At 32.8% G+C, this 19223-nt stretch overlaps 2 protein-coding genes and 1 long non-coding RNA gene across 3 annotated transcripts; 2 read left to right on the top strand and 1 right to left on the bottom strand.

Moving 5' to 3' along the window:
- Window positions 1-1547: 1547 nt before the first annotated feature.
- LOC146943275 (alpha/beta-Hydrolases superfamily protein) lies at window positions 1548-3178 on the bottom strand. The gene is made up of 4 exons (XM_085757531.1): window positions 3024-3178; window positions 2472-2941; window positions 2141-2312; window positions 1548-2013 (listed from the first exon to the last, which is right to left on the bottom strand). The coding sequence occupies exons 1-4, from the start codon at window positions 3135-3137 to the stop codon at window positions 1828-1830; spliced, it is 942 nt and encodes a 313-aa protein (XP_085613657.1). The 5' UTR covers window positions 3138-3178; the 3' UTR covers window positions 1548-1827.
- A 3539-nt stretch (window positions 3179-6717) lies between these two features.
- On the top strand, window positions 6718-7592 carry LOC146943276 (coiled-coil protein). The gene is given in 3 exon segments (XM_085757533.1): window positions 6718-7334; window positions 7411-7533; window positions 7536-7592. Coding segments are annotated over 3 exon segments (714 nt in total). The 5' UTR covers window positions 6718-6785; the 3' UTR covers window positions 7578-7592.
- A 483-nt stretch (window positions 7593-8075) lies between these two features.
- Window positions 8076-9243, top strand: LOC146943277 (uncharacterized). Its single transcript, XR_015033040.1, has 2 exons — window positions 8076-8263; window positions 9074-9243. It is a non-coding gene; the product is annotated as an uncharacterized LOC146943277 (long non-coding RNA).
- Window positions 9244-19223: the final 9980 nt, after the last annotated feature.

Here is a 19223-nt window from a genome sequence, read left to right on the forward strand (position 1 = left end):
CGATAGTTCAATGGTATTTGGGAGATTATTGGATAATAACAAGGAAATGTACATGATGTACTATTGATACACACTATGGTTATTCTGACAACAGAGGTGGTTACATTAATCAGCAGAAAAACAAAACTGATGCCATAGAAAACTAACAAACCTCTAGGAATTAGAGAGCCTAGTCTCTCCCAAACCAACCAACATATAAAATAACCAATGTCCTCCCTTTTCCCTTTCAGTTTATGTATAATTCTGACTACCTACAGCAGTAACATAGCAGTTACTACACACAACAATTAATAATAAGAAAATGAACTACCTATTACTAACATAATAACAATGATATACAAAACTTTTTAAGCAATTCACAGCAAAACCAGAACTTAACATATAAATATGTCTTGAAAAACCAATGAACTATACTACATATAGAATTATTTGTTGGCAGCAAGTTAGTGAGAGTTCTACCTCCAACAAAGACACCAATTCCAAGTTCTATCTCCAACAAGTATACCTGTGCCTTTTGTTAATGGAATTGGAAACAAGTTGTTGAATGCATGTGGAGTTTCCATGGGAAGTGAAAGCTTCCCTAACCAAAAGTTCTCAATCTCATAAAGTGTAGGCTACGCCTCCAATTTGTTGTCTCTTTCCCTAAAGTCACAATCTCAAAAACTTCCCTAACAAAAAAATAATAGTAGAACACTAGACATTGCATATTTAGAAGGAAAAAAAAAGATAGAAAATCCAAATAAATATACCAACCTTATTCTGGTGAGTGTGACATGTCGGCGACAAACAGAGGAAGAGTGAGGGTATGTAGTGAAGCAAGAGCCAGGATGGCAAATGACATGATGGCGGAAGTGAACGATCAGCGGCGGCTGACTCGTGAGCATACGTGACTCCCTCACCTCATTGTTGCATTGTGTGGCAAAGCAGCGAATCTCTGCTGTGAAAGCTCATTGTGGAATGTGTTTTTTCCACTAGTGGACGGTACTGGTCTGGTTTCGTCATAATAACCGGATGATGGAGTTCTGGAAAAATATTCATGATGTTTGCTTTATTTGGGAGGTTATAGTAATCGTGTTTGAGGTCTTGCCGTTATAGAGAAGGTCCTGTGGTTTCAGGTGTGAACTTGGATGGCGTGAAGAGCTTCCTTTCAATTAGGGAGCCAATGTAAAGGGAGAAGTCGGAGTGGTTTAAAAGCTCTGGTTGGTATTGGTGCTTTTGGTGGTTGAGGTCAAAGTGGAATGATGTAGGCAGGAGCCCGAGGTGTTGTGTGGGTTCAATGAAGCATGGCAGAGCTCGCCTCACTTGGCACTCCAATGTTGACTCAAAGTGTTGTTTCGTGCACATATGGCAGATCTTGGAATTGGAGATGAAGAAATTTTGATCACCAAAGGAAACGTCATTGTCACCAATGGTATCAATAACCCGACCATTTTTTCATAGGTCAACATAGGTAGTGGATGGGGGAAGGACGAGCGAGAGAGGGAGGATTTTCTTCGTTTTTAAATACATATCCTTAAATAATAAAATTTAAAAACAATCCCCCACAATTTGTTTTAAAGTCAAAGAAATATGTTTCTAACAACTTAATAAATCAATGCATAAACAATGATGTCTTTTAGACGACAAACTAGCACAAGAGAGAAATGAGCTATGATCCCTAAAAATATCAATGAGGTTATGACCTCTATAGACATACCAGTAGCAAACAGATTAGAAAGGCCGGGGAAATATTGCTTTGTGATAAACAAAACAATAGCCATAAATACAAGAAGAATGAAAATCATTTTCTATAATGGTACAGTAATAACATTCACTAGCATCTTCAAGCTAATTAAAGAGGTGTTCTATCCATTGTTCCAACACATCAGGGGAACCATACCATGGTCTAATGACATCATCTGAACCAACCGGGGAGTGGTAAACTCCATCCAGGGAAATGTTAAGTGCACCGTCAAGATGAGCTGATACTTCTGGCACAACACCATCGCCCCATACATCTGCTTGCCCACAAACCTGAGAAATTATTATTATTAGAACTTTGGTCAGCATAATTGCCGCATCTATCACAAGCAAATAATAGCAGTTTGCACACCATAGTTTTGGCTATAAATTAACGGTTAAAACAACAGCATTCATTCACCTGCTTGTATCCTTGGCCAACAAAGCGAGCACGCAATGTTATGTTAGGTGAAGAAGTGGTTGCAGCTTTGATAATAGCAGTCTCCTCGGGAAGTAGCTGGGAAGTATCTGTAGGAAGTGCAGGCTCAGCATTTGGATTTGAGTTTCCAAAAAGGGGAGCCCCTTGAATATACCTTCATTTTGTAGTAAGAAATGAAATGAATAATTGATTGTATAGTAAGTTATGTTTGTGTTGGCATGGTCTGCATTTTATAAATTGTAGAAGTCGTTGAGTATCAAAAAAAGACTACTTTTGAGGGATATATGTTTCCTTGAAAGAGTGTGTGTGTTACCTTCCTGCTATGCATACATACTTGAGGTGAGGGGTGTAAACAGGTTTAGAGCAATATTGTTGAACATAATCAAGGAGACCCCTGGTTTGATCGATAACACCAGGGACGCCTTTTGGAGGTGGATGATGAGGGGTTCCAAGAGTTAATAACAATGATATATTGGACACCCCAAATTGCTGCATATACAGACGCGCAAGCCATCCTCCAGCCGAGTGACCAATCAATGATAGAGTGGTCTCAGGAGGTGCTAACTCCATGGCCTCTTGAACAGCATCATCAACTCTCTTCAAATACCAATCAAGGACAGGCGTTGGTTGAAGAGTCCCACGCCAGTAATTGGGATCGATCAAACCAGCGGCATTTCGGAGCCAATCAGGTCTTGACACCTTGGCAACAACTGTGGACACGCCGTAGTTATTGTTCAGAGTTGCCTCCAGCTTCTGGTAGTCACTGGAATTGTTCCCTAACCCCTGGTTCAAGAAATAAAAAACCAAATGAATGCGATGTGAGGAGCGCTGATATAGATATAGAGAAAGAGAAATAGAGACTAACCGGGAGAATGACGGCGGGTCGATAGTTGTTGGTGGAAGCAGATGAAGAAGAAGACAGTGAGCATTTGGATGGAATTGGAGAGGCTGACATCCATTTTGCTCCACAAGTTAACATCACTGCTCGCTCGCTCACTCTGCTTCCCTTACTTCCTCTCCACCCATTTCTTTGCATTCTCTTTCTATTCTACTAGCTACTTGCAGAGATGTGCCCGTCTATCCACTTTTTCTACTGCGCTAAAACATGCGATTATTTTATTATGTTTGTTTGTATAGTTTTGATTAAAAAGTTTAAATTTTAAAATATTAACGAAAATTATTGATATATTGATTTATAAACAAAATATTGTTAAGACATATAACAAAATTATCTATGAACTCAACATATTTTAGTTTGTCTGCATATCAAATAATGATCATTTATTGTTTATTCTAATAGCAATTAGTACATCATAACATAAATGTATGACATGTTATGTAAAAGAAACATTGTTATGATTGCGATAAAAGAATATCTTTAAAAATTGGAGGAGAAGATTATTTGTGTAAGAGGAACATTTGTTGGCTGACCTTAAAGAGGATCTTAGGGGTTTTCGGTTCACTAACGATGAGGATGAATGGAGGTGGAGGTTGGAGGAGGATGGTTGCTTTTCGGTTAAGTCCGCTTATGAAAAATTGGAAGGTTTGTTGTTGGTTGATGATCTTTGGAGGGACGAGGAGAAGCTTGTGTTTTCACTTGTTTGGAAAAGTCCGGCTCCTTTGAAAGTGGTGGCGTTCTCTTGGAAGTTACTGCTTGATTGTATCCCAACGAAGACAAATTTTCGGTATAGGAATGTCCTCCCTCCGGAGGTCGTTATGAGTTGTGTTTTGTGTGGTAATGGAGTGGAAACGTCGGATCATCTTTTTCTTCATTGCTTGGTGGCTTCAAAGGTTTGGATGGGAGTAATGAATTGGTTGGAGTGTCCATTTTTAACCCCACCAAACCTGTTTATTCACTGCCTTTGCTAAAATGGTTGGGAGAGGAGTAAAAAGATACGTCATGGGCTATGGCTCATTTGGCACGCCACCGTTTGGGAGATTTAGTGAGCTAGGAACAACCGGATTTTTAAAGATCATATTTCACACGTAGAGGATATTGTGGAGGATGTGAAGGTGCTTTCTTGGCGTTGGTCATTCAATAGGATCAAAATCTCGGTGTGTATGTTTTTTGAGTGGTGTTGGAACCCAAAGGATTGTCTTAAGCGTTCATAGCAGTTTTCAATCAGCTGCTATTCCCATCGGTTCTTGCTGATCAGCAGCCTGGCGTTTGGTTTTAGGGTGTTCTGGCCCTGCTGTTCTGCTGTTTGCGCTAGCTGTTCCTATGGTGTGCAGGCATGTGGTTTTGTTCCTGTTATTTTCGTAGGGGAGCTTTACGGTTTAGGGACCTGCTGGTTTTTTGGTTTTGGCTTATCTAGTGGTGAGGCGGGAGTATGCTACCTCCAAGATAGTATACTTTAGCATCATTGCTTGTGGTCTCTTTGGTTTTTGGGTGCCTCCTTTTGTTTTGGGTGTGACGTTTATAGGCGGCACCTTTGTATTGTGGGTGGTTTTTAAAGGGGTTTTTGTTCGTGCCGGTGTTTTGTGGCAACCGATTTCCCCTTCTTTGTTTTTTTCTCCACCCGAGCTTGTTAGTGCACCTCGCACGGGCTCCGCGGTTAATAATATTTGGCTGTTTCAAAAAAAATATCTTTAAAAAATACATTTTTCGTAAAGTCTCCATCTTCTCCTTTTATTTTCCCTTCTTTAATGAGAACTTTTGTTAAATTGCAAAACTTAGTTAAACGGGACACTATTTTCTACTAAGCACAAAGGAAAGTCCTGAACTCGCATTTGTTTTTAATTTAATTCTAGGCAAGAATGCTCTTTTTCCAGCATTGCTTCCTGTTAGGATTTTCACATCCAACATATTCTTAAATAAACCACAACATAACAATCGTGTCTCATTACACATACCATATCTAAGGTCTATGTTTCGCAACGACATCAAATGTGCACCTTTTTTTACCTTTAAAATATGTGGTGGAATACTTCCTTGAGCAATTGAGTTTAAGAATTGATGTTGATATAAGTTATGAGTATCCCCTTCAACCTCGTCAAATGAAAACAAGTTATGTTCGTCTCCTAAATTATATGGTTAGAATATGTAATTTTTACGTCACAATTTTTTTAAGATTTAATGTATATTACAAAGTCAATTTCACACAATTTAAAAGAAAAAAAGACCGCTTGTTTTAGACTAGGTTGACAACGTGGGCAAGAAATTTGCTCTTCTCCCAACAAGAATTGCTCCCTCCTGAAGAAACTTTCTAAAACATCCATATGTGAGTTAACTCACGTAGGTGTATAACTAGCGTGACTTAAGTCGTATTCGATACTTTGGATTATTTCAATGCGAGTTAACTCACGTTGGGTTATGTTATAAAAACGTGATGTTTGGTTTAAATTAAATTCTTGAAAGTTTGTTCAAAATATTGGTAATAAAGTGTCTTATACTTAGTGTAAAAATTTGAAAACTCAAGAATGAGGAGAACACAACACAACACATGTATTCCACCGAATCAACTATACATGTTTTCACATCGAATTCCCTCATATAAGACGAGTCACGAGAAAATGAATGCATTCCAATACATTATTTAGAACTTAATCCTGCTGCCTTGCCAACTGACGAGTTTCAATTGACAGATGAGCATGATCAAGTACAAAACTACATCTTAGAAGTACATCTCTTTTATGACACTGATCTTATACGAAAGAATTTGATGTGAAGACTTACGAATACTTGTTGTGTTATCATCATTCTTCTGAGTTTTCAAAGAGACTTACAAACCTTTACGCTAAGCATAAGACACTTTAATACCAACATTCTCAGCAAACTTCCATGAATTAAACTTAAATTCTAATAAAATAAAGACATTACATAATAATGATGCTACCTAAACATAATTTTGTGGCATAATCAAACTTTTGAGAATGTCTTCAGGTGATATCAACAATGTAGCATCCATCTCAATCCTCGCGAACATGCGGTGCTGACGAAATACAGGGAACATTCTCCTTACGCAATCGTTGTTTGTGAGCATTATCTCGTTGGGCGGCAATATCCCAGGACGTCCATACTGAACGTCTTTCACCCTCCTTGTGTCTTCGGAGTTGAGTCATTGGTTGATCATTCAAATCTTTTAACGTGACATCGTCCTGAACTTGGGTTTCCATTGTTGAAGTATACTTAAGCGCTGAACAAATTGTCCATTGTTTCAGATCTACACCATAATAAATTAAATAATCAATGAAAAACTCATTCAAACATTTCATCAAACACTTGAAGTGCAAATTATACATAAACCCTAAAACTAAAACTACAACATAAACATGCAAACATCTAAATATTTAAGCAACAAAATTCATTTACATGTAAAAAAAAAAATCAAAATTTAAACAAACCTTATTAAACTATAAAATTTCTAACTTTTGAGGCTGAGCAATTACTGTTGGGAGAAGAGCAATTTTCTGTGGGCAAGGGGTCATGAAGCGGGCCAAAGCCCATGGATTGTTTCATTTGGTAGACTTATTGGATCTGATCCGATTCGATCTGATGAATGCGTGCGGTGTACGTGTAGAGTGTAGACATAAAGACACGCTTCTTTTCTTTCAGCAGCAAACTGCTGAAGCAGAGGAATAGCGATTTCATTCACCAGCGAGCGAAACCCTACTAGGTGAATTAAAGATGCCCAAAAAGATGGGTGTGAATTCTAAGGCTGAGGCGGCGAGGGCCCGCAAGAGCGCCGCGGAAACGGAGAAAAAGGATCGGGAGACTCGAGAGAAGGAGGAGCAGTACTGGCGAGAGGCAGAGAGTTCAAAGCCACGCGCCGCCAAGAAGAGGGAGGAAGAGGCGGATAAGAAGGCGGAGGCGGCGGCACGACGAGCGGAGGTGCGTCGATTGGCGGAGCTGGAGGAGAAAGAGCTGGAGAAGATGATTAAAAAGCCTGACAAGAAGGCAAACAGGGTGTCTATCCCTGTACCGAAGGTGACGGAGGCGGAGCTGAGGAAGCGGCGAGAGGAGGAGCAAGCTATGGCACAGAAGAAGGCGGAGGAAGCGAAGAAGAGGACTGCTGGGGAGGAGGAGTACGAGAGAGTGGTGCTTGTGTCGAATACGAATCGTGATGATTCAATTATCGAAGCCAGCACTCTTGACGAAGCCATCGCTCAGATGAGTATCGATAACAACTTACCTCCCGACAGGCATCCAGAGAGGCGCCTCAAGGCTTCCTTCAAGGTATGTATCTGTTTTTTTCTTTCTTTCTTTTTTTCAATTTTGATTTGATTAATTCCTTCATTCATTCATTCATCAGGCATTTGAAGAAGCTGAACTACCTAAGTTGAAGCAAGAGAAACCAGGGCTTACATACACACAGTACAAGGACATGATTTGGAAGCTTTGGAAGAAATCTCCTGACAATCCTCTTAATCAAGTCACTCACTCACTCACTCACTCTCCTCCTTTATAATCCACTTTTAGCCTATCTTTTATTTTTGTTATCTTACAAAATTCTTTCTCTTCATTTGCAGATTGCTGCCGAGTGAATGATGAATCAATAAAGTCATGGCTTGGCAGAGTCATTTGCATAGCATTTCCATCTCAAATTCATGATTAAGTTGTCATTAACTCATTATACTCTTCTTTCTCACTCCCTCTGTAAGCAGTAGTATATGAGTTATACTTACTTTCTGTAAATTATTATTACAAACATTGTTTGTTTTCATGGAATATCACTTTGATTCTCCTCCTACTACAACCAATAATCTTTGAACTTGTCTTTATGTACTCTTCATTTTATCAATTACTTCCAAATTTTAAATACACTCGATATTCTTCACTTTTTAAATCAGTACACTTGTTTTTTAACCCACTTTTCTTTCAATTGTCAACAAAATTGAATTGCCTATTTGTGTAGATAATTTGATTTGATCTTTGAAAACTTAAATGCAAGGATTGACTCATAGCTATTACTATTAGATGTGGTGTGGGTATTTGATCCTACAAGACTTTTGGGATGTAAGGATAGGTTCATAGAAATTCCAATTAACAAAGCATACCATTAAAGTTGGAAATAGCACACTGAAAGTAGAAGTGTTCTAAATCTAATGGTTTGAAAAGACGATCACAACAAGGTCTGGAATCAGAGACGTTATGCACTGCTTAGTGTGAGTTCACTCTACTTTCGCCATTTTTATGTTGTGCATTTGAATTCTCAAGTTTAGACTATTCTGTATCTCCACTGCTGTTTTGATCGGAAAAGCCTGATGAACTCAAAGTCTGTACCAACTAGAATGACCCTTAGCCTTAGTAGGAATAGGAAACCAGGAAGAATGACATGGAAAATATAGAAAGCTTCCTATATAATCATTTGACTTAAAGTGTAGGTGAAATTCTTGCCTGGACAGGGGGAATAGGGTCTCATGGTATGCATAAATTCCATATCCGATTTGAATTTTGTCTTTTACTGGACTCTTAAGAATGGGTAGCTGATAGGAGTATATCTGTGACCTGACATAGCTTTGTTGAACTCGTCAACTATTCAAAGATTTAATGCCCGATTTTCTTCCTCAGCCTCTTTACCCGTTGCGCGTATGCAGATTAGAGACACCCAACTCACAACTTTTGTCTCCCTCTCTTCCTCTCTTTGCCATTGTTGTCTTGCAAGTTGATTTGTGAGAGGGGAATGAAAGTGAAGACCATAAAATAAGCTATTGGCAATAGAAGTAAGATTGAAATCAGGCTGAGGGTATTAGATCAAAAATACAAAATGGATCGAAGAAATAGTTGCATCTTTGAATTAAGGGTGTGTGAATGTGACTTTGGATGGTGGTGGTTGATTTTGGATCCCGTTTAGTTTCTAAATTGTCACCAAGTCTGAAAGCTTCCGACTATTAATTTATAAATTGGCTCATTCGCATCAAGGTTATACTAATTGAGGGGAAACTGAAAATAGAAAAACTTGACTCTTGATGTAGAAGAAAATGGAGAAGGAACAATAAGCTCTGGTGCGAAGGCTGAAGGGAGACGAAAAATAGAAACCAAGACGTGTGAAAATTTTAGAAGCAGAGGCACTCGAGTCATTTATTTTGATCTTAATGGTTGATAATAACCCTCTCACTCCAACATAAAATTATTCATCCTTGTTGATATGCTCCCTAATCCCTATAGTATATGTTGGGGCTTAATCGCACGTTTGATCCCTTATGTTTATTTTAGTTTTTAAGTTGGTCCCTTATGTTTTAAAAGTTTCAAGTTGGTCCCTTATGTTTGAAAAGTTTCAAGTTGGTCCAAAACGTTACTCACATTGGAATAAGTTAGTCTATTCCACGACATGATATTGAGTTTAATAAAACAAAAAAAAATTTAAAAATGTTTTAAAACTGATTTTCTAAATAAGTTAAGTTCCATCACCCATATTGTCAACCCATATCTTTAAACGTTAAGTGATTGAAGGGACTAACTTATTCCAACGTGAGTAATGTTTTGGACCAACTTGAAACTTTTAAAACGTAAGGGACCAACTTGAAACTTTTAAAACATAAGGGACCAACTTGAAAACTAAAATAAACATAAGGGATCAAACATGCAATTAAGCCTATATGTTGGATATGCTCTGAACACAACTGTAGATCCCTCAAGTTAGAGAGGATTATGTGAAGTACAAAACTTTTAAGAACTTTAACGTCGTTGCATTTCAAATGCTTAAATTTGAACTCAAGATCCATGTCATCCTATCCAAGTATTCTTAGGTACTTGTATGTAAGAGTGTTTGACAAAACAATCTAATTCAATGCTCATTCGGTAAATTATTTTAGAATGTTTAATTAATGGGTCTTGCTAACAAACGCTCCTAGTGCACTAGTTAAGGATTCTAAATTATAAATAATTGGTAAATTTTATGTAGAAAATGTTACTTTTTCAAGTTTCAATGTGTTGAATGCATAAATCCCGATACAAAATTTCTTCTTTACTTAACAAGTGTCCTAAGGGCATTTGTTAACATTTTCCTTAATTAATTTGTTTTGACAAGTTATTTAGAGCGTTTATTTGAATAAATAGTATATTAACATATACTAATCGTGTCCATTTCTCTAAAAGAAAACTAATAATTGTGTCCAAACATCTTACATAAGTAGGGCTAAATATGTTTCTTAAAGTACGACAAATATTCTAGGCATTGTTTGGCGCGCATGATAGGATAGTAACAAGACATGATAAATAACTCGATAATTGATATTGATAGGATATGATATTGACAGAACAAATTGAGAACAAACAAACAAGACAAATCGATAGAACAAACAATACAAATTGAGAAAAAAATTGAGAGCCCAAACAAATTGATCGAACAAATAAGCACAAAAAATAGGACATGATTTAAATACTCCCTCTGTTCCTTTTTAAGTGTCGTTTTAGAATTTTTAACACAAAAATAGCAAAGTGTATTTTTGCACACTTTTTTTTCTATTATACCCTCATTTTAATCCACTAATAATTTCCTATTATTTTGCACACACTTTATCTTTTCAATAAATTTAATATGTAACAAACAATTGTTAGTTACTACTACTCTCTTTCTCCAACAAATTCCTATTTTATTGCGCGCTTTATCTTTCTCTCATAACAAACAATTTTCAATTTTCTAAATATTGTGCATATCTCTTTAAATTTTTAACAAGTACTGCTCATGTTATTTATAGAATTTTAACTCTTCATGGAACTATTATCATAGGTAACAAAATTTTGTTTAAATTTGAAGATATCAACAAAACAAATTTTATTTTAAAACAAAACAAACAAACTTTATTTAAAAAAAACAAACTTTAGTTTTTCAAATATATAGCATTAATTAGTTTTATTAAAAAAAATATAAGAATAATTGACAAAGGATATAATTGACAAATCATACTTTAAAATACCAAAACGACAGTTAAATAGAAACGAAAAATTCACCCTAAAACGACACTTAAAAAGGAACGGACGGAGTATTGAATACTAACAATTAGGTTTCAGTTAAAGATGATGATGTTAACAAAAAAAAAGATGATGATTGATTTTTTTTTAACACAGAAGCAATCGGGTTTTCCGACGATGATAGTGCAATTTGCAATTAACCCATATAAGCAACTGGGTTTTCAAACAAAGAAGCAAATAATCAATGATGGTGCGATTTGCAATTAACCCCAGTGAAGCAATTGGATTTTAATCATTGATTAAGGATTAAAAAAGGTAAAAACTTTGTGTTGCAACTGGGTTTCAGATGAATCAAAACCATTATATGTTCAAATGAAGAGAGGTAGGAGGCAAAAACAGAAGGCATGAGCATAGTGGATGTACGGTTCGGTAGAGTTACACTGATCGGATACAAGGGAAGGAAAGACTCGTTTGTGATGAGTTTGAGAGATCCTATCATGTTGCTAGCCCAACAAAAATCAAGGATTAAAATTTCAAAGGAGGGATAGGATAAGATTAGTAATGAGTTTAATTTATCATATCCTATTGGCCTATTGTTGTACAAAACAACAGATATAGATAGAATATGATAGTTTTATCATAATATGTTTCTTTATCTTGCGCATCAAACATACCCTTAGTTACTTAACTTGTAATCTTTTTGTTTTTTGATACATACCTAACTTGTGCTTTTAGGTCTCTTGTTAGCATTTTTCTTTTTTAAATTCATATCGATAGTATATATATAAAGTAAGGTTTTTTATGTCACGTATCGCTTCCACGTTTATTCTCAATATTTTTGTTATTTTTTATTTTCTATAACTAATATTTTATTGGCATAAATGTCTCATCAAACTTATATATCATTTTTATTTTATCTTATCAACTAAATATTGTATTTAAATTTTTAATATTTATGTGGCATAAATATCTCAACAAACTACTCATTATATTTTAAATTTTTCTAATCTTCAATAGTTTTTATTTTTATTTTTAAGATCAATAATTTATCTTCTATCCTCTGTTTATGAAAATTAATGACCAGTAAAAACACAATTTGTCTCATCCTGATCATTTCACACCTCAACATATTTTTACCCTTTTATGTCTTATGTAGCAAAAAATCCTATATAGAGGGAGGGAGAGGGAGGGAGAGAGAGAGTACTTGATATATGTGGAAATCATTTATTTTGATCGAAAGAAAAGGGAAAAAAAATGCAAATGAGAGATTCTAGGTCAAAAAATGACATATAGGTAAAACCACCCCTCCTCGATAAGTAAAGAGAGAAAGAACTTAGAGAGAAAATGAAGTTTCTCTCACTAAAAAACTATGGCTGACTTATATACATCGATTCTGATTTTATTTATAAAATGTAAAAAAAATCTCTAAATTATTGAATATCAGAATTATTTTTGTTTTAATCCGTAACAAATAGGTTCTATGGGGCCGTTTGTTATAACTTAAAAAAAAAATCACTTTTAAGAGTATTATATCTGTTTGTTATAGTTGTTTTCAAAAATCATGTTCTACAAAAAAATCTAAAAACAGTTTCAAATGAACAGATATTAAAAGTAGCTTTTTAAAAAATATGTTTCTTTAGAGGCGGGAGAAAATAAATATAAAAAAATTATGGTAACAAAAAAATTATTTTATATACTATCCAAACAAATTAAATAGTTTTTTCAAAGCAGTGATTTTTTTTTACACAAAATTGATTATGCTTTTTCATAAAGTCTCTAAAAAATAATCTATAAATTTTTGAGTGTCAAAATCATTTTTTTTTAATCTGCAAAAGACGAGCCATATATTTAAATTACATTTTCTAAAAATAAGTTTATGATGTTCGTATTTTATTTCACATTGGATTTATTTGATGCAATAGAGCTATCTTCCTATGAGTTTTTTCTTTCTAGGTAATCAAATGAAAAAATGTCAATTGTTTATGCGCATGTTCACTCTCATACTAACGTTTATGTTTACCCCTAAAAAAACATTTATGTTTTATTGTTACAAAACTAATTTTCTTATCTAACATAAACATCTCAACAAATAATTCATACCTACTACGATTTTATCCTCCAAATATTTTATTTGTTTGTTTTTATTATTTACTTTCAAATTTCATGTTAACATAACTTATTTCGTTTTTTTTAAGAAGTTAAATTAATCCACCCTAAATTAGCCCACCCAAATAGCACCGGGAATAATCGAACCTGAGACATTGGGAGGAGCACACTCTCAAGTCTCAAGTCAATACCATCAGGCTAACCCAAGTGAGTTGATAATTTATTTCGTTAAATTCTTATAATTTCATGGAACAACTTCCTATATATACATAACCACTTATGAATTTACTTTTTCTACGAAAACTAATCACTTATATTATTCTCGCATTTTTTTCCGTGTTTTATTCATGTTGTATTATATTTTATTATTTCTTCCATAAAAAATTATTATTATTGTATCTTGACTTCTTTTTTCCCCACACTCTTCAACCATTTTATTTATTAGGGTTTTCTCCTACTTTATAATATTTATCTTTCACTACTTCCCTCTTTGTATAATATTTCTTATGTTTATCTAATTTTTTTTCATCTCATTATTCTTTATTTTTTGCAAGTGCATTACTTAAAAAATGTTTATTTTATTTAATATGTGTTAATACTAAATCCAGACAATTTCATCCGCATGTCCATATATTAATTTACGGGTACTTAAAATATGATTTATTTTATTCTATTTGTGTGTACCAATAAGATATTTGTCCAGTTCCGGACCGTGAAAAATTTTATTTGCGGGTATTATACATACAAAATTTTGGTCATACTTAATTATATGTCTAACCCGGGCAACGCCGGGATCTAAACTAGTTTTTATTTATTTTTGGGTTTTAAATCCTATAAATGATTTTTCCTTTTAAATGCACACTTTTTAAAATTATTTTAAATTATATATATATATATATATATGTATATATATATATATGTATATATATATATATGTGTATATATATATATATATATATATATATATATATATATATATATATATATATATATATATATATATATATATATAGGGGGCTGTTAACTTGCACCCACCTAAAAACACTAAGGTGCAACACCTACTAGTTATTTACCAAAACACCCATGTTTTTCTATTATAAACAAATATTATTTATGCTATTTACAAAAATATCCTTTTAATTAAAATAAAGTTTAATAGAGACAAAAGGGTGTTTTAGTAAAGTACAAGTAGGTGCAGCTTGTTAACTTGCACCTTAGTGTTTTTAGGTGGGTGCAAGTTAACAGCCCCCATTAGGGGTGGGCATAGGGTCGGTTCGGTTCGGGTTCAAACCCTCAATCCGAGCCAACCCACGGGTAGAGAACATCAACCCTATTGAACCTTAAATTTAAATCGGGTTATCCGGATTTCGGGTTTACGGGTTCCGGGTAGGTTCGGTTCGGTTAACCGGGTTGTGTCATACCAAAAAAAAATCGAAAAAACACATATGAAGAGAAAAATTCTGAGACACAGTCTCAAATAACAAAAGTCCAGAAATTTTTGTAGATAAAGAAAAGATGTAGATTTGGATCATTCTTTTCTCAAATTCAATTTGTGTTCTTTTCCACTGTTATAACAGATTTGTGTTTGTTTACAATAAAGTTTTGATTTGTTGTTGTGGTTAATAGAGAGTAATAGAGACACTAATAACAATGGTGAATGGATATAATAGAGAGGAGAGAGGGAGGGAGATAGAAGGACAGACACAACACACACAGAGGTTAAAGGAAGGAAGGTTGTTGTGACGGCAGCAACATGGATAGAGGAAACATGTATGGAGTGCTTACTGGTTAGGGTTTTAAGTTTTAAGTGGGCTGGGCATATTTTTCAGTTTTGGGCCACTATATTGAGTTGTGGACTTGTGAAAAACAAGTATGAAAAAAAAAAAACTAATAATAATTGCAATAACAATGGAAAACACTAATAATAATAGTATGGAAAACACTAATAATAATCTCTATTATATATATTTGCCTTAATTTTTTTGAAAAGTACACTTGTCACTCTTCTATGTTAAACTTCATTTAATGTATTACACACCTAAGCATCACTAATACACATGTGCACCTCATCATCTAATTGTAGCTTAATTATTGGCTATTGATAAATCACTGTTACATATTAACACATGTTTAACCTTGCCAATTATTACAATTGATACCGATATGAATGCCAATACAAAAGTGGCATCCTATAAGAATATGCTCTCTATTGAACCTACAACCATTTCATTTTGTATGTGTATTTCCACTAATCAAACAATCACCCTTTAATGTCCATAAATGTCTTATAATTACGTGTGAAAAAAGTTCTAATTTAAGATCTGCATCAACAATTGTATTGCTCAATTTTTCTCTATAAATATTGGTTCAACTTTCACCATTTCATATTCATTCAAAGAATTCAGAATTCTTTCCAAATATCGTAACGAAAGTTGTATATGATGGTGGTTCGGGTAAAAAGGTGTTTTCATCTATACTATTTTCCGTTAGTTCTCTCTCATTGTATTGTTTTTATTTGATAGTATTATCTATCATTTTTTTTAATTCACTTATAAATTCTAGACTTCTTTATCAAAATCCAGCGATTATGGATCTAATGTAACGTGGAGGCTAGACCTAGCAATTAGACATCTAAATTTTGAACTCACACCTTTCAACCAATCATTTGATATCAGGATCAACACGTAGCAGCAGTACAATTTCGTCCAAGAATTTTTGAAGAATATTAAGATTGATAAGGATCTATGAAACATGGAGATTTTTTTTTCTTTCTATGAAACATGGATATAAACACATACTAATGTTCTTTTTAGTGTTTATTGGCATTATCATCAAATTGTTTGTTGATAATTTATTTTTTTTTGGCTGAAATATATAATTTAGTTTTTTTTTTGAAGGAATAATTTAGTTGTTTCTCCTTAAAAATATAATTTGGTCGTTTCAAATTATAATTTTGCTACGTTAATGTTGTTGTTTTTTTTTTTTTTTTGAAGGAATGTTGGTTGGTTTTTATTGTCTTTGTTTATTTTTTTCATATTTTTTAATTATATTTTAAAACAAAGCAATTTGATTAGATGCACCAATAAAACAAAGTGATTTGATATATCAATAAAAAAAATTGTTGGTATATACAAGTTAACTCATTCACTATATACGAAATTATGAATCTATATTATTATAAAGATAAGAAAAAATAGTACACTTGACATTTTAATTTGCTAACAAGACTTAATTGCTCTTAATTCTTCATTTGTAAATTTCCTATAATAAACATGTTACTTCTTTTTTGTTATTATTACTTACTCATATTAATTTATTAATTTTTATGAACATTCAAAGTTATTATTACTTACTCATATTAATTTAGTAATTTTTATGAACATTCATAATCAAATCAAGAAAGAGAAGATTTTCACGTGCCAAAGCAATTGTTCTTTTTTATGGTGAAAATTTTATAATTTTTTGTCAATCATTTCTATACATGCTAACAATTCAATTAATAATCTTAAACAAAATAAAAAAAATACCTACTTTGAATCTCTATAATAAACAAAAAGGCATGCACAACAAAAATAAATCAAAATAGGCGAATAATTATTGATTTAAATTGTTCTAGAAAAAAACTTATTATGATTTTATTATACAGTTTCAACTCTATTTTATTACTCAATTATAACTTAATCGTTGTATTTTTTTCATGATTTTTTTAATCTATGAAAATAATATCCTAAGTAAATGGAAAATCATTTTTACGTATTAATTTTCCTACGAAAAATTTAATAAAATAATTTTCCAAAAATTTGTTTTAATTTTTGGAAAAATAAGTCAAGGTAGGCAAATCTTAGCATTTAATGAAATATCAATTGTCTAATTGAATGTATTTATTGGTTTTCTTTGATTGTGTTTTTTAGATGATGTTAGAGGTTCTTGGTACAAACTCGGATGAAGAAGAAAAAAAATTAATTTTGTTTTGAGAAAGAAAGAAAAATTAATCTAACAACTAATTATTAAAATTTTCCATTAAAAAACCTTTGTTTAATATGTTATATTTTTTCTTAATTAAATACATTAAATATATAACTTTTAACCTATGATGATCAATAAAATCTTATATCTTTCATTTTAAATAGTATTCTAGACATTTTTTAAATTAAAAATAGAAAATAATTGATATTTTAAGGATCTTTTCTAATAAGTTTTCTTAAGATAAAAATTTATGGAGAAAAAACCAAAAAAAAAAACTAGGAGACGTAAACCTAATCTGATAAAAATTTAGGGACATAAATCGAATCCAAGAAAAGAGCTAACATGAACTAAGTTGTATAATCACATTAGGTTAAGAACAACCATATTAATTAACACTGCATCTTCGTCAAAATCCTTAAGACATTAGATATATGGATCATCGCATTTATATGTTTCTCCTCATCTACTGATGCATTCAATATGAAACTTTAACTCACATATGACACATTAGCACCACTTAGTGTGATTTAATGGATGAAGGTTTATGCTCATTTCTTTCATGAGAAAAAAGAAAGTAAATTAGGAAATGAAAGATGATAAAAAAAAATTGAACATGAGAGAAATGATAATGAATATCTCCGCAATCAATACATCATAGAGTTCAGAGTTATGAGGAAGCCTACAATGAGTTTGATCATTACATTTGTCTAAGAGAAAACCCACAAATGAGATTGACACCATATCTTCATTGAAAATCTCAAAACATTAGGTTTATTGGACATCTCATTTATATGTTTCTTAATATTTACTCTTGCATCAAATGTAAAAAGTTAACTCACACATGTCACATTAACTTCTTCTCTCTAAGGGTGAGAATCTTGGTGTCTATGATTTGACGAAATATCCAAATAAGATTGGAGACACAACCTGTAAAAAAGATGGGTTGGTGGCACTTTTATAGAGGGGCGTTTTTACCCATTTCTTTCATGAGAAGAGCGTAAGTGAAATAGAAAAAGAAAGAAGATGAAAATGAAATTTAACCATGAGAGAAATGGTAAGGGAAAATAACGAGTTTTTGATAATTTATGAGTTTGTTGATGAAGTTATAAATTATTGGGTAATTTTTCTACCTAATATTAGAATAATTAAAAAAATGTCACATAAATTTAAAATGTCTAATAAATGTGTATTTTGTCAACTCATCATAACACATCTACATTTTTCCTTTTTCAGATCCTCCAAAGACCAAAAGTGAATGAATTTTAAATATTGCTTTCACCAAAAAATAATTCCATCAAAGTGAATGACATCAAAAGTTTAAAATGTAAGATAATAAAATTAACACAAATGACACCTAAAAATTAACAAAAACAAATCATCGTAATGTTGGGTCTTCCTATGAAGCTTACATTGTATTATATTCAACATCAGACTAAAAGAAATCACACAAATGAGATTGACACCGCATTTTTATCTAAAATCTTTAGATACATGTATATGAGTCATTTCACTTCTATGTTATTCATCATCTACTCTTCCATCTATTTTAAAATTTTAACTCATATCAAACACATTAACATCTCTCTCTCTCTCCCCCTCTCTCTCCCCAATGAGTGACTCTGTGTCCTTAATTATGTGACATACTACATAGTCAAATAAGGTCAAATTGAGGCACAACATAGTCAAAAAGGTGGATTGATGTAATTTAATGGATTGGGGTTTATGTTCCTATCTTTCATGAGAATAGAGATAAAAAAATTAGAAAAAGAAAGAAGATCATGAAAAATAAATTTGAGATTAAGAGATATAATAGTGGTAAAAAAATAAAATAAGAATTGTGTGTTTTGTCCATGAGGTTATAACGAATAGAGTGATTTTATAGTAATTTTATCGGTCTATTGAAGGAGTTTGAGATATTTGGGTAATCAATTTACCAAAAAATTAAACTCAATTAAAAATACGCCACAACATTTAAAAATGTTCAATAAACATGTATTTTGTCAGCTCAACATAACACATCAACGTTTTTCTATCGTGAAATCTCAACGAAGACCAAAACTGAAGGAAGTTAAAATAATAGAGATTGAAATTATAAAATATTGCATGAAAGCGAACAACATCAAAAAACTTCAATTTAAT

This window comes from Medicago sativa, chromosome 3 (assembly GCF_051527215.1).
Source record: "Medicago sativa cultivar Bolivia chromosome 3, Bolivia_mono, whole genome shotgun sequence".
Lineage (NCBI taxonomy): Eukaryota > Viridiplantae > Streptophyta > Magnoliopsida > Fabales > Fabaceae > Medicago > Medicago sativa.